Source organism: Nuphar pumila, chromosome 3 (genome assembly GCF_984573655.1).
Source record: "Nuphar pumila chromosome 3, dmNupPumi1.hap1.1, whole genome shotgun sequence".
Taxonomy (NCBI): domain Eukaryota; kingdom Viridiplantae; phylum Streptophyta; class Magnoliopsida; order Nymphaeales; family Nymphaeaceae; genus Nuphar; species Nuphar pumila.
The window spans coordinates 34471472-34484345 of NC_143251.1; the positions used below are offsets into that span (position 1 = coordinate 34471472).

General features: G+C 36.7%; 1 protein-coding gene across 2 annotated transcripts; it reads right to left on the minus strand.

The window, feature by feature from the left end:
- Positions 1-404: 404 nt before the first annotated feature.
- Positions 405-12507, minus strand: LOC149842547 (TatD related DNase). 2 transcript variants are annotated; one of them, XR_016431077.1, is made up of 8 exons: positions 12319-12507; positions 12128-12201; positions 11951-12032; positions 10239-10289; positions 9911-10011; positions 3614-3767; positions 3326-3518; positions 405-698 (listed from the first exon to the last, which is right to left on the minus strand). XR_016431077.1 is itself a non-coding variant. In XM_090001489.1 (8 exons), the coding sequence occupies exons 1-8, from the start codon at positions 12445-12447 to the stop codon at positions 588-590; spliced, it is 882 nt and encodes a 293-aa protein (XP_089857615.1). In that variant the 5' UTR covers positions 12448-12507; the 3' UTR covers positions 405-587. The 2 variants fall into 2 exon arrangements, 1 of the variants encoding a protein (XP_089857615.1); XM_090001489.1 differs by having other exon boundaries at positions 3326-3505.
- Positions 12508-12874: the final 367 nt, after the last annotated feature.

Here is a 12874-nt window from a genome sequence, read left to right on the forward strand (position 1 = left end):
CTTAGGCAGTCGAGTGCTGAGAGAATGAGGAAAAGTGGAGTTGCAATACCTTGAATCAGCCATTCACAAAGGTTCATTTTTGCAAGCAACTTACGGGATAGATCTTGGCAGCACTACTAAAATGGGGTTTATTATTGTAATTGCAATGACATGCAAAATATCTGAATGGTGGACTTGACAGCACAGACCAGAACATTATCTGGAAAGAAATAAACAAGTAAACCTACAAACAATTAAGCATTTCCAACTAAATCCCTTGCAGGGAACAGGAAAGATGTACATTGTGCTCTGAAGAAAAAGCAGTATCTACTACATTAATTTCATTCTCATTCTTAGATAAACAATAATTGTGCTATGTAGTCAAGTAAACTTGTCAGGATATCAAATCAAGTGCAAACAAGAGATAATTTCTAACATGGCATTCTGAAATTTTTATCATGTTAAAGGGGTTCATTTGTACTGAGGTAGAGCCCATTCTATAACTTTCATTAGTGTAATATTTTACAACCTTTGGAGAATATTTGATAAGCAGTATGCAAAGCATACTTGATTAGGAGTTCTCATAAGGAACTAGAAAGTGGCATGACTTAACAGATTTTTGAACCTGGGTAAGAGAACAAGTGCTGGGCATTTCTGTAGCTTGTTTCAGCAAGTTCTTCTTCTGGAATCTCTAATAGTGATGCCACATAATTCAGTACCTGAAAACAGAACTTCAGCATCATTGATTTTACACAAATATATAACCAACTCATAGTCACCAAATATTTTGAAATCTTGAATTTATCATGTCTTTAGAGGATTTATTTCAATTGAAAAAAACTCTAAAAAGACACATATTGAACATTTTGCAAAATAAAATCATAATATCACAATATTATCCCAAAATTTTCCTCAAATCATTTTTCAATATTTCTTTTATCACTTTCTGTTTTAAAAAATCCCCAGGATTTTTCCTGAAGAAAAGCACTTATTAAAATCACCATGGGAAAATGCATGCCAATATTATCACGGTTCAAGTAGACCAAATGCAACAACCAGAAGAAACTAGGCCAAAAAAACTAGAACGTATGTATTTTGAGAAATGGAAAAACTATGAATGCATTTTGTCTACTCCTATAGAAAATGGTTAGTGCCACAAGGTATCGGGTTTCAGTAACTTGATCAAAACGCATGACAGAAAACTGGGTTCTAGATGATGTTTTCATATGCGTTTTGTTTCAAATCATGACCTGCTGTACATAGCTGGCTGATTGCCTCTTGCTCGCATTTATGTTTGTTTGCCTCTTTAGTTTTTGAGTCATTGTCCATGCCATGGAGGTGTTCGCAGCGAAGAACTATCTACTCAAGATTCTTTTGCATGAAAAGCATTGATTTGGAAGGAATCAGTATAAAAGAATGCTTGTCCTCAAGTTTTGTCTTCTAGTGGGTTTTTACTGGATGACTTCCTGAAAAGCTTGACTTTTGTTACAAGCAACAATACTTTCTAGGGTCATATTTTAAATTGATTTGAATTACTATTTTCTTATAATACTTATTCCTTGCCTTCCAAATTTCTTAGCACTCTTGGTTAATAATATTAGTTTGATTTATATACTTCCTTACATGGTTTTCACTTCTTCCAATGATTTCATTGTTCAAATTCATCTGGATAAATTGATAGTCGATTTGTTGATTTGTTCAGCATCCTTATAAAACTAAGCCCCATATGTACGGCATATAATGTGCATCATGGAACTATGGATAAGCCTCTGAAGATGAAGCATCTGTTTGTGGGAGTCTGTTCACCTTCAAGGAACTTCTCACTGTGGCAGTAGTTACTTTCCTTAATCTGTTTGCGTACTGCTTTTGTCACACATGATGCAGGCATGATGAAATTGACATTTTTGCCATGGGAAAGATGTGACTTCCTACACAAAGAAAATTTTCCCCTACGTGTGGAAATTTTCATCAATCAGTGCTAACATAGTAGAATTGCAATTACAATAACACAAAAAAATTCTTTTCCATTAGTAATATAGTCTTATTTCCTAATAAAAGAAATTTATGGACTTTTAGGGGCTTGACAAATGTGTTCAGAGTTCTCTTTTCTCTTTATTTACTGTATGAGATGTGAAACGGAGTGTTAAAAGCTATGTCACAGGGATTCGGCCAGACAGGTGCCGCACCCGTGTCGACGCGACAAGGGTGTGGGTGCGGCACCCAGTGCACTCAACCCGACCCTAGGTGCGTTGACCGCAGCCAGGGTCATTTTGGTCCATTTTTTGGATTTTTTTTTTTTTAAAAATGCCCTATGAAATGGGCTGCGGAATTAAAAAAAAATCTTGGGGGGGGGGGGGGGGTGCTGCCCCCCCTGCCCGCTGACCGCGCCGGGGGGAACCCCCGGACCCTCCTATATATATATATATATATATATATATATATATATTTTTTTGCCGCACCCCCGCACCCGCACCCAAGGTTTTTGAAAGTGCCGCACCCCCGCACCCGCACCCATGTGACATAGGTTAAAAGTGCACATACTGTACAACTGTTTGCTCCAGTTATATTTGTGAAGCCCTCATCATATTGATGAATCGAATCTGTTTTCCCACTTCCCCCAAAAGTTCATGAAGCAGTAAAGATGTCTATTCTTATTATATGATGTTCCATCTAAATTGTATCAGCTTAGTTTTGCTATCCCTGTTCATTCAAGAATTCATGGTCAGAAATACAGCTTGCAGTTTGTGACAGTATAAAAACCTGTTAGGCTACTGAATAAACCACAAGCAATTGAACCCTGACCCAGCACTGCAATCCCACAAGCCAGAACATGCAATTCATATAGGCAAGTTCCAGCCTTGCTCTTATCTACATGCACACAGTAAAGTAAATGTCAACCACATGACACTAGAATTTTCAACCGTGAAAGCCCTACATAAGGCACACATGCTACTCTGATTAGAAGTGACATTTTCTTGTGCTAACAGTTTATTTCTATAATTTCATTGTATTCAAAGTTTTAACTGCAGCATGATTTTCCTAAGCAAGCAAAAAAAAAGCATCCTGTGCTGATTGCAATTTAGACCATAAATAAAAAATAGAGGTTGAATACATCATCCACCCCTTCTAGAGTAACATATTAATTCACAAAGCCGCCATCACGAGGACTGTAGGTATGGCAGGCTGAGCCAGCACAACCAGTTCTTTGTGCTGGGTGCAGTTTCTTTGGGTTATAAATCAGAAAAAAAAACATAGCCTATATAGATGTGAAAGAATAGAGGTGTCTAAAAGCTAGAGCAAAAGAACATGTAAGAGGCATCAACAGGTTGATATGCATAACACTCACAGTGCAAATATTAGCAGGATGATTAAGTGATTCATTTGAAATGTCTGAGGATTCCCCGATTTGACCCTGAATTTGTTGTGGCGCATTAGCATCACCTGGAATCCACTGAAGACAACTCAAATTTGATTTTGGTAATGCATCAGGTGCATCAGTCTCCAGCAGGATCCTTTCAGTGGGTACCTATAAAAAGAACCTGAAAGTCGTGAAGATGCACCATATGTAAATTTATTTGTAACATTTGACCAATCAATCATGTAAACTAACAAAAGAATAAGAAAACTGACTTACTGATCTAAGCAACTTCTTTGCTTTCTGCAATTTCATAGACATGAGAAACCCAGAGAATGAAAAGTAAGCCCCAAGTTTTGCGAAGCCAGAAACCATCTCAGCTGATCCTAGATAAGAGTGAAGAATAACACCAGCTGGGAATGGACCAATAGATCTACTCATAAAAGGCAGGATATTACTTGTTACTACCACAATCAATTAGAATTTCTCTTGCAAAAAACTTTAAAAGAAATACAGAAACTAGGAAATCACTATGCTAGTTCTTGACTGCCATCAGCTTCTATCCTACAAATTGTTAAAGACTGAAAGTAGAAATGAACATTGAATGAATAATTGGTTATAATATGTTTTCAAGAAGTTAATTGCCTAAATGAACAATCACTAAATAAGATGTTAATGAGCAATACTTTTCTTTACACTGGAAACACTTTTGATGTTTTTGAGACAAGTATGCAATGCAAGAGGAGCTGTTTTTTATATTTTTAAGAAAAGTGTGAAACTCAAAACCATTATATTCAGGACAGGGATCACATTCACACAACCACGCATATGTGCACCAATGTCACATAGGCACTGGTGCAGGTACAGGGAACAGGATGGACACACGGGAAGCAATGGCAGTAAAATAGGTCTATCTTAAGAAATGACCTACTCCTCAATCTCATTTGGCTTTCCATTTTTTCAAATTTTAAGCACAAAGGGAGTATCATTCTAAAACCCATAAAATGCTTTATGAAACAGAGTCAAATCTTCAAGCATCAATTGAAAACCATTCTATGTTATTGATTGGAAAACAACAAATGCATCCAAGCAGTAAAACTGTAACAACAATAAACGTATTTTCATGCCAATATGGAAGGCCAAATGCATAGTTGCATCTTACTGTGAAAATCTCTATAAAAAAGGATTTTGTGTATAAACACAATACTAGAAACACAAAGTGTGCACAAAGGCATAAAAGGAGAACTCTCACAAGTGCACAAAGGCACGGATACAAATGCACAAACGTAAAAAAAATATCAACTTCAATATGTTGGGTCCCAAAAGAGGGCTTTACAAAAGTGTAAGTTACAAGGGGGTAACACCCCATATTTATAATACAAGGGAGAGAGGGAATGAGGGAGTGTTGGGCTCCCAACGGCTCTAAATAGAGCTGTTGGGAGTCCAACAGCTCTCTCTACTTTATGCTTTTTGACTTTGGTCAAAAAAGCATAAAGCCAAATAAGTCCAAAAACTAAACTAAAAAAGAAAAAGAAACCTAACCTAGTTAAATAAACTAACTTAATCCTAACTAAACTTAAAAGTAAACTAAAACTATGAGATTACATATTGAATTATGTTACATTATTTAACACCCCCCCTCAAACTTAGGGTGACATAACCGAAAGTTTGCCAAGAAGGAAGTTAAATCTTGGAGAGCACAACGCTTTGGTGAAGAAGTCTGCAAGTTGGTATTCTGATGTAACATATGGAAGGTCTATAGTTCTTCTTAAGTATTCTTCACGAACATAGTGGCAGTCCATCTCAATGTGCTTCGTGCGCTCTTGAAATGTGTGATTTTTGGCAATATAAATTGCACTTTTATTATCACAACATAGTTTTGTGGGCCCTTGAACTTGAATATTCATATCTTCCAGCAAGTTACGAATCCAAACAATCTCCATGGTAGTAGATGTCATGGCTCTATATTTGGCTTCTGTGGATGAAAGTGAGACCTTATGTTGTTTCTTGCATCTCCAAGAAATTAAAGATTCCCCTAAAAAAATACAAAAAACAGTGGTGGAGTGACGGTTATTTGGGTCACCTCCCCAATCAGAGTCAGTATAAGCAATTAAATTCAATTCAGAAGAAGAAGATAGAAATACCTCATTGTTTACTGTACCCTTTATGTATCTGATGATGCGGAGAATGGCACTCATATGAACTGAAGTAGGTGCATGTTGAAACTGACTAGCAACATGTACAGCATGAGAAATATCAGGCCTCGTAATGCTGAGATACGTTAAAGATCCAACCAGTTGCCGGTAAGGTGTGGGATCTTTTAGGAGAATCCCATCATCAATCTTCATCTTTGAACCTACTATTTCAGGAGTTTCACAGACCTTGTCATTTTTTATTCCTGATCTGTCAAGAATCTCACAAGCAAGTTTAGTTTGAGACAAAAAATAGCCTCTGTGAGAATAGGCAACCTCAATTCCCAAAAAATATGTCAGAAATCCTAAGTCTGACATTTCAAATCTTGAAGTCAAGATAGATTTAATGCTCTTGATTCCTTTGACATCATCACCTGTTATTAACATATCATCAACATATAACAGTAATATAACAATCCCTGCATCAGATTTCTTAACAAACAATGCAGTGTCAGTATAGCATGAAGTAAAACCATTTTCAGTCATTACATTGTTAAACCTATCGTGTCAAGCCTTGGGAGCTTGTTTCAAGCCATAAAAAGCTTTACGAAGACGAAGAACTTTATTTTTAGGAATTTCCATACCAGGTGGAGCATCCATGTAGACTTCTTCATTAAGATCACCATTTAGAAATGCATTTTTGACATCCATTTGGTAAATATTCCATTTTCTAATGGAAGCAATGGTGACGAGACATCTAACAGTAACCATACGAGCTACTGGAGCAAATGTCTCTTCATAGTCAATCCCGTATTCTTGACTATACCCTTTAGCTACAAGACGAGCTTTATACCTCTCAAGAGAACCATCACTCTTTGTTTTGACTTTGAACACCCATCGGCATGCTATAGTTTTCTTTCCACTGGGAAGCGTTTGAAATTCCCAAGTGTTGGCTTTCCTAAGTGCTTTGAGTTCATTCTCCATGGCTTCTCTCCATTCAATACATCGTTTGGCATCTTCAAAATTTTTTGGTTCAAAATATGAGTGAATGGCACTTAAGCAAGCCCGATATTTAGGAGAGAAAGAATCAAAAGATACGAATCTAGAGGGAGTTCTTCTAGTTCTCTCGGTTCTTCTAGGGTTTGAATCATGTGAGGGGATAGATTCGCTAGGTTCACTATATTGCTCAATAGCACTTCTAAAGGGGAGTCTATCTCTATGAGTATAGGTGATAGGGTCTCTAGTTATATTTTCTTCTTGAGAGGTAATAGGGTTAGAGTTATTGTTGATTTCAACCACTTCATTGTCACTGTTATATGTTGATTCATCATCACTAGAGATATCATCATCTTTAGATAAAAGATCAAAGAGAAAGGAATAGTCAGCAATTTCTAAATGAGATTCATTCTTTTCAAAACCACTATCATTTTCTAAAAATGTTACATTCCTTGAGACATATAACTTATCATTTTTAGTATCACAACATCGAAACCCTTTTTGGGTTTCGGAGTAGCCAAGAAAAGCACAAGGAATGGCTTTAGGTGAGAGTTTATCATTCTTATCTGTAAGGACAAAGCACTTACAACCAAAAACTCTCAATCTATTATAATCGGGTTCTTTTTCATATAGAGTTTCGAAAGGAGAGATTTTATCTAAATTTTTGGATGGAAGACGATTAATAAGATAAACTGAAGCAAGAGCCGCTTCGGCCCAAAATTTTTTTGGAATACTTTGGAAAATAAGAAGGGTTCTAGTGGTTTCAATGATATGCCTATGCTTCCTTTCGGCTAACCCATTTTGTTGTGGGGTCTTAGGACACGATCTTTGATGGACAATACCATAGTCTTCAAGATATTTCTTAAATTCATTGGAAAGATATTCGCCTCCGGAATCGGTCCTAAAAATCTTTAAATTACTATTAAATTGATTCTTAATTATCATATGATATGATTTAAAACATGAAAACACTTCGTGCTTATGTTTAAGGAAATATATCCAACAATATCGAGAAAAATCATCTACAAAAATCACATAATAGGCAAAGCCTCCCTTGGATATGACGGGTGCCGGTCCCCAAACATCCGAATGAACAATTTCAAAAGGTTTTGTGGTAAATATAGATCTTTGTTCAAAAGGCATACTTCTCATTTTTCCAAGAATACAATCATTACAAGAGAAAGTATTTTTACAAAGATTTTTAATAAAATGCAAATAGGATAACTTGGTGATGTTGGGATGACCAAGTCTTTTGTGCCAAACATTTATGTCTTTATGTTGGGCCACATTACAAAAAGGGGTTTTAGTGATTTGGAGAGAATCCACATAGTACAAGTCTCCCTTCCTAGAGCCTTCCCCAATCAACTTCCCGGACCGGTGATCCTGTATTAAACACTTATTAGATGAAAATTGAATGTCACATCCAAGGTCCGAGAGTTGAGAGACGAAAAGTAAGTTCAAATTCAATTTAGGTATAAATCTAATTTTGGGAATAAAAAAATTTTGAGTTTCAAAGTTTCCAATCCCCTTAATTTCAAGAGAAGTGCCATCCGCAGTTGAAACAAAAGATGGTGATAAACTTTTAGAATATTCAGAAAGAGAAGAGATGTTTGGAGACATATGAAAAGATGCACCCGAATCTAAAAGCCAAGAAGTTTTACCTGGAGGAGAAGGAGTGGATACGGCGGCACCGGAAATAGCTCCCTTAAGAAGAGGCTGAAGAGCTTCCATAATTTGATTTAGAGAGAGAGCTCCACTTGTAGATTCCTCTTTTTGTGATTGAGATGTGGTTGCCATTGCAAGTAGTTTCTTCCATTTAGGACAAACCGGTTTGATGTGACCGGGTTCCTTGCAAAAGTGGCACACAATTTTGCTATTGTCCCTTCTTCCGCCTTGACCACCATTGTATCCTTGATTTTGGTTTTTAAAGTGAGGAGGTTTATATGTCCTCAAGTTGTTGCCAGGCCTAGACACGGCATTAGCTCCATCACATTCATCTTGATTTGTGGGCATTGTAAGAACACTTGGATTTTGCTTGCTAATGCCCATACGAGTTTCCTCTCCACTTAACTTGGTAATAACATCTTCAATGGAAGGAGATGTGAAAGAAGATAGAAGAGAGGACCGAAATTGTTCAAATTCGGGTCGAAGACCATTTAGGAAGTTAAAGAAGTGATCTTCCTCTAATTGCTTGTATCTAAGTTCAATAGCTTCGCCACTCCACTTGGGCTCAAGCATGGCAAGCTCATCCCAAATAGAGGATAATTCAGCAAAGTACTCACGAATAGACATCTCATTTTGTTGTAGGGTCAAGGCCCTCTTTTGAAGATAGTACTTGTGAGATAAGTCTCGTGAAGTATACATCTTTTCAAGATAATGCCAAGCTTCGGAGGCTTTCTTGAATTTGATGATATTGGCATTGATCTTGGTTTCAACGGATGAGAAGATCCAAGATAGGATCTTGAAGTTTCTCATTTCCCATTCCTCATGTTTCTTTGAATATTCTTCAAGAGCTTTTTGTCTTTCTTCTCCTTCAAGAATTTTGATTTCTCCTCTTTCAACCATCGTAATTTTTGGTTCGGGTTCCGTTATGGAACCTTGAACATATCCCCAAAGCCCCTTTCCTTTAATATGAGCTTCCATATTTCCGGCCCATACATGATAATTGGAACCATTGAGCTTAAAGCCAAGAGAGAAATGAGAGTCTTTTTCACCCATTAGAGAGATAAGATGAAGGAGAAAAATACGTACCACAAAGAGATTTTAACTCTTACTTGTTGTAGTAATCTTCCAAAATATTTGATGAAGAGAAGTCTTCACGCCAATCTCGAAAAAATTGAAGGCACGCTTTTCGAGGCACTCAATATTGTGAAGAATCACAAGACTTTCCTTCTCAAGCAACCTTGCTTTGATACCATGTGAAAATCTCTATAAAAAAGGATTTTGTGTATAAACACAATACTAGAAACACAAAGTGTGCACAAAGGCATAAAAGGAGAACTCTCACAAGTGCACAAAGGCACGGATACAAATGCACAAAGGCATAAAAGGAGAACTCTCACAAGTGCACAAAGGCACGGATACAAATGCACAAATGTAAAAAAAATATCAACTTCAATATGTTGGGTCCCAAAAGAGGGCTTTACAAAAGTGTAAGTTACAAGGGGGTAACACCCCATATTTATAATACAAGGGAGAGAGGGAATGAGGGAGTGTTGGGCTCCCAACGGCTCTAAATAGAGCTGTTGGGAGTCCAACAGCTTTCTCTACTTTATGCTTTTTGACTTTGGTCAAAAAAGCATAAAGCCAAATAAGTCCAAAAACTAAACTAAAAAAGAAAAAGAAACCTAACCTAGTTAAATAAACTAACCTAATCCTAACTAAACTTAAAAGTAAACTAAAACTATGAGATTACATATTGAATTATGTTACATTATTTAACACTTACTGCATTATTTCTTGAAGATCACCAAAGGCACGAACACAGTGGATTGAAACTGGCTTCTCTAACTCTTTGGCAAGTTCAAGTTGCTCTCTGAAAACTTGAACCTGAAAGGAAGATGCAAATTAACATGGAAACCAAGTTATAATACAGAGGAGACAGTTAAATTACTCATTCTCAAACACAATCAAAGGCTTAGCTATGTGACACTACCTATACTTCATGCAATAAGACCTTCCTAACAACTTTAAGATCATGAAAAAGATGTGCAACATATATCTGAAAGTAATGAACTTATCTCAGTTTTTATATTCAATGCACTTTAAGTCAGCACCTGTGTCATGAAGTCAATTTGCTTCCCGTGTGAGCCTTTATCCAAACCAATCTGAATGCATTGAAAAATACACAATTAAATACAAAAAAATGAAAACATTCAATTAGTAATACAGTGGTTTCACATTGATCCTGAAAAACAAGGTACCCGTGCATTGCTATGTAATAATACAGATGCATCTAAAAGCAAGCATAACTATACTTTTGAAGGAGTAATTATGTTTAATTAGTACTTATCATTGTTATCTTTACAAGTTATTATTAATTTATTGTTTATTATTACTTTTATGTGTTGATTGAATCACTAAAAGTTGAAATTAATAATTTTGTAACATACCCATTCTATATGTAAATCTGCACAAAAAAGTGCAACAAATTTGAAGAATAAAAAAAAAGCAAAGATATGAACAATGAAAAATGTAAAGGTATGAAGAATAAAAAACTACAGCAAAGATATGAAGAATGGATATGTAGAGGAATAAAAAATGCCAATAAATAAAAATTAACCCATAGATATGAAGAATGTATAAATAAAAGCAACAATATTGATCACTTTGTTTCTAGGAAAATTGATGAAAATGATGAATGGCCAAGCGATAGTGATTTTATCTATAATGGTGATGATTTCCTTTGATTATTAGATGCTCATAAGGCAACCGGAGTTTTAGAATGAGTAGGCCCAAATTCCAAACACGTGCTTGAATAAAAGAAAAGGAAAGGGAAAAAAAAGTAAGAAAATAAAGAACTAGAAGAAGCGAATTAAATGAGTAAAGAAGATGTATGTAGAAGAAATGGATTGTTCTAATGATGACGGCCTTACATCTTATGATAGTGACAACGATAGAAGAAATGGATCGTTCTAATAATTACGGCATTACATCTTATGATAGTGACAACAATGATAAATAATCCTTATCATAATATGTAGAGGAAAAAGATTGTTCTAATGATTATTGGACATTAGGACTTGATAACCATGACTTTCTTTGTGATTTTCTACTTTGTAGTTCTTATTGTTTGTAACTTCCTTTATAATTTTGAATTTTCACATTGAATGATAGCGACAAGATTGACGATTATGAAATCATAATTCGTTTATCACATGTTTTGCTATTTTTTTAACTTTTAACAAAAAAAATGCTATTGGCATCCAATGCATTGCCTACACATGTAGAGGCCTTGCACCTAATTAGGTTATGAATGAGTTAGCCAAAGGCATGGGATGATGGGAAACACTAATGTGTCGTGAGGACCACATCCTATGCTTCAGTTGCAGTTAGTAGTTTCAAGAACAAAACCATTTAGATGTGTTATCTCGTAGGGGTTGACCCATCCCATTATCTAGAAATGTAGGATAATCTGAGAATTTTCATTTTCCCTCTATAATGCAATATCCCAATTATCCTGCATTTCTAGATAAGGGTACATCCAAACACTTCCTTTCTGGATAAGAGATGTTTGGATGGACCCATTTATCCAGAAAAAAATAATAATAAATAAATAAAGATCAACAACTTGCTTTCTACACTGCCATAAAAAACCCCAACTCATCCCACATTTCTGGATAGTTGGATTCATTGCAATGCCCCTTCCTTAGGGAGCGTTTGAATGGCAGAACTTATCCAGGAAAACTTGGATAATTTGGGAAATGGCCTTGCCCTCCTTAGTCCCAATTCTCGGAAAGCAAGTGGGTGCATCAATAAACAGCGATACCTCGCCCACTGCAGCTTCAGGCGTATCCTTAAAGAAGTCCCTCAGTGTTGTCAACCAATTCGGAGTCCGCTCTTCGACGTACCTATATCAAGAGAATTATGCCCACGCAAATGGAAAAACTACTTCTTTTCCTCTTTAAAACCATCACCAAACAGCAACAACAAGGCAAATAATTACCAAGGATGAAGGCCAAAGCACGGAACAACGCACTCATATTGTTCGCCCATCTGCTTGACGAGATGCCAGTCTTTCTGTTTCACGTTTCCGTGGCTCGACCCATCATCAAATCATCCAGAAATCATATGAAAAACGAACAACGAAAACAGGAACTTTCGGAATTTAGAGAGAGAGGAATGGTCGTGTTTTACTTCGGAGAGGCCATTGACGGCGAAGCGGCGGACGCCGAAGCGGGTGGCGGAGTCGATGAGTTGTGGGGCCCACTGGATGATGCGTGGGTCCTGCAGGTGGCAATGCACGTCGAACAGCTTCAGAGCCATTGTCGCCGCCCTCCTTTTCTCTACCCCTTCCTCGAGGACCTTGTTTTGATCAAACGGCGTTTGTATCGCAGTTTTTTTTTTTTTAAATATAATCTTTTAACAAAAAGGGTAATGGCATTTTTATAGCCATTGATTTTTTAATCGTCAAGGTCGGATCCTGACCATTCAATTGCTGATAATTTTTGGAAAACTTTCATTTCAGGTCCAATCTTTTGCCTATAAATTAAAAAAAGTGTGCCACCTTTTTTTTACTCGAAGAAACCTCTCCTAACCGCGCTGGCTCAGCCTACCGTACTTACGGTTTATGTGCAAGTCAGCCAATGCTTACCTCTCGACATCAAGGAGTCGCCAAGCCAATGGGATCTGAACTTAGACTGCCCGGTCAAACGGTCTAGGTCCCATCCCACTAAGTTAACCCCTTAGGTTA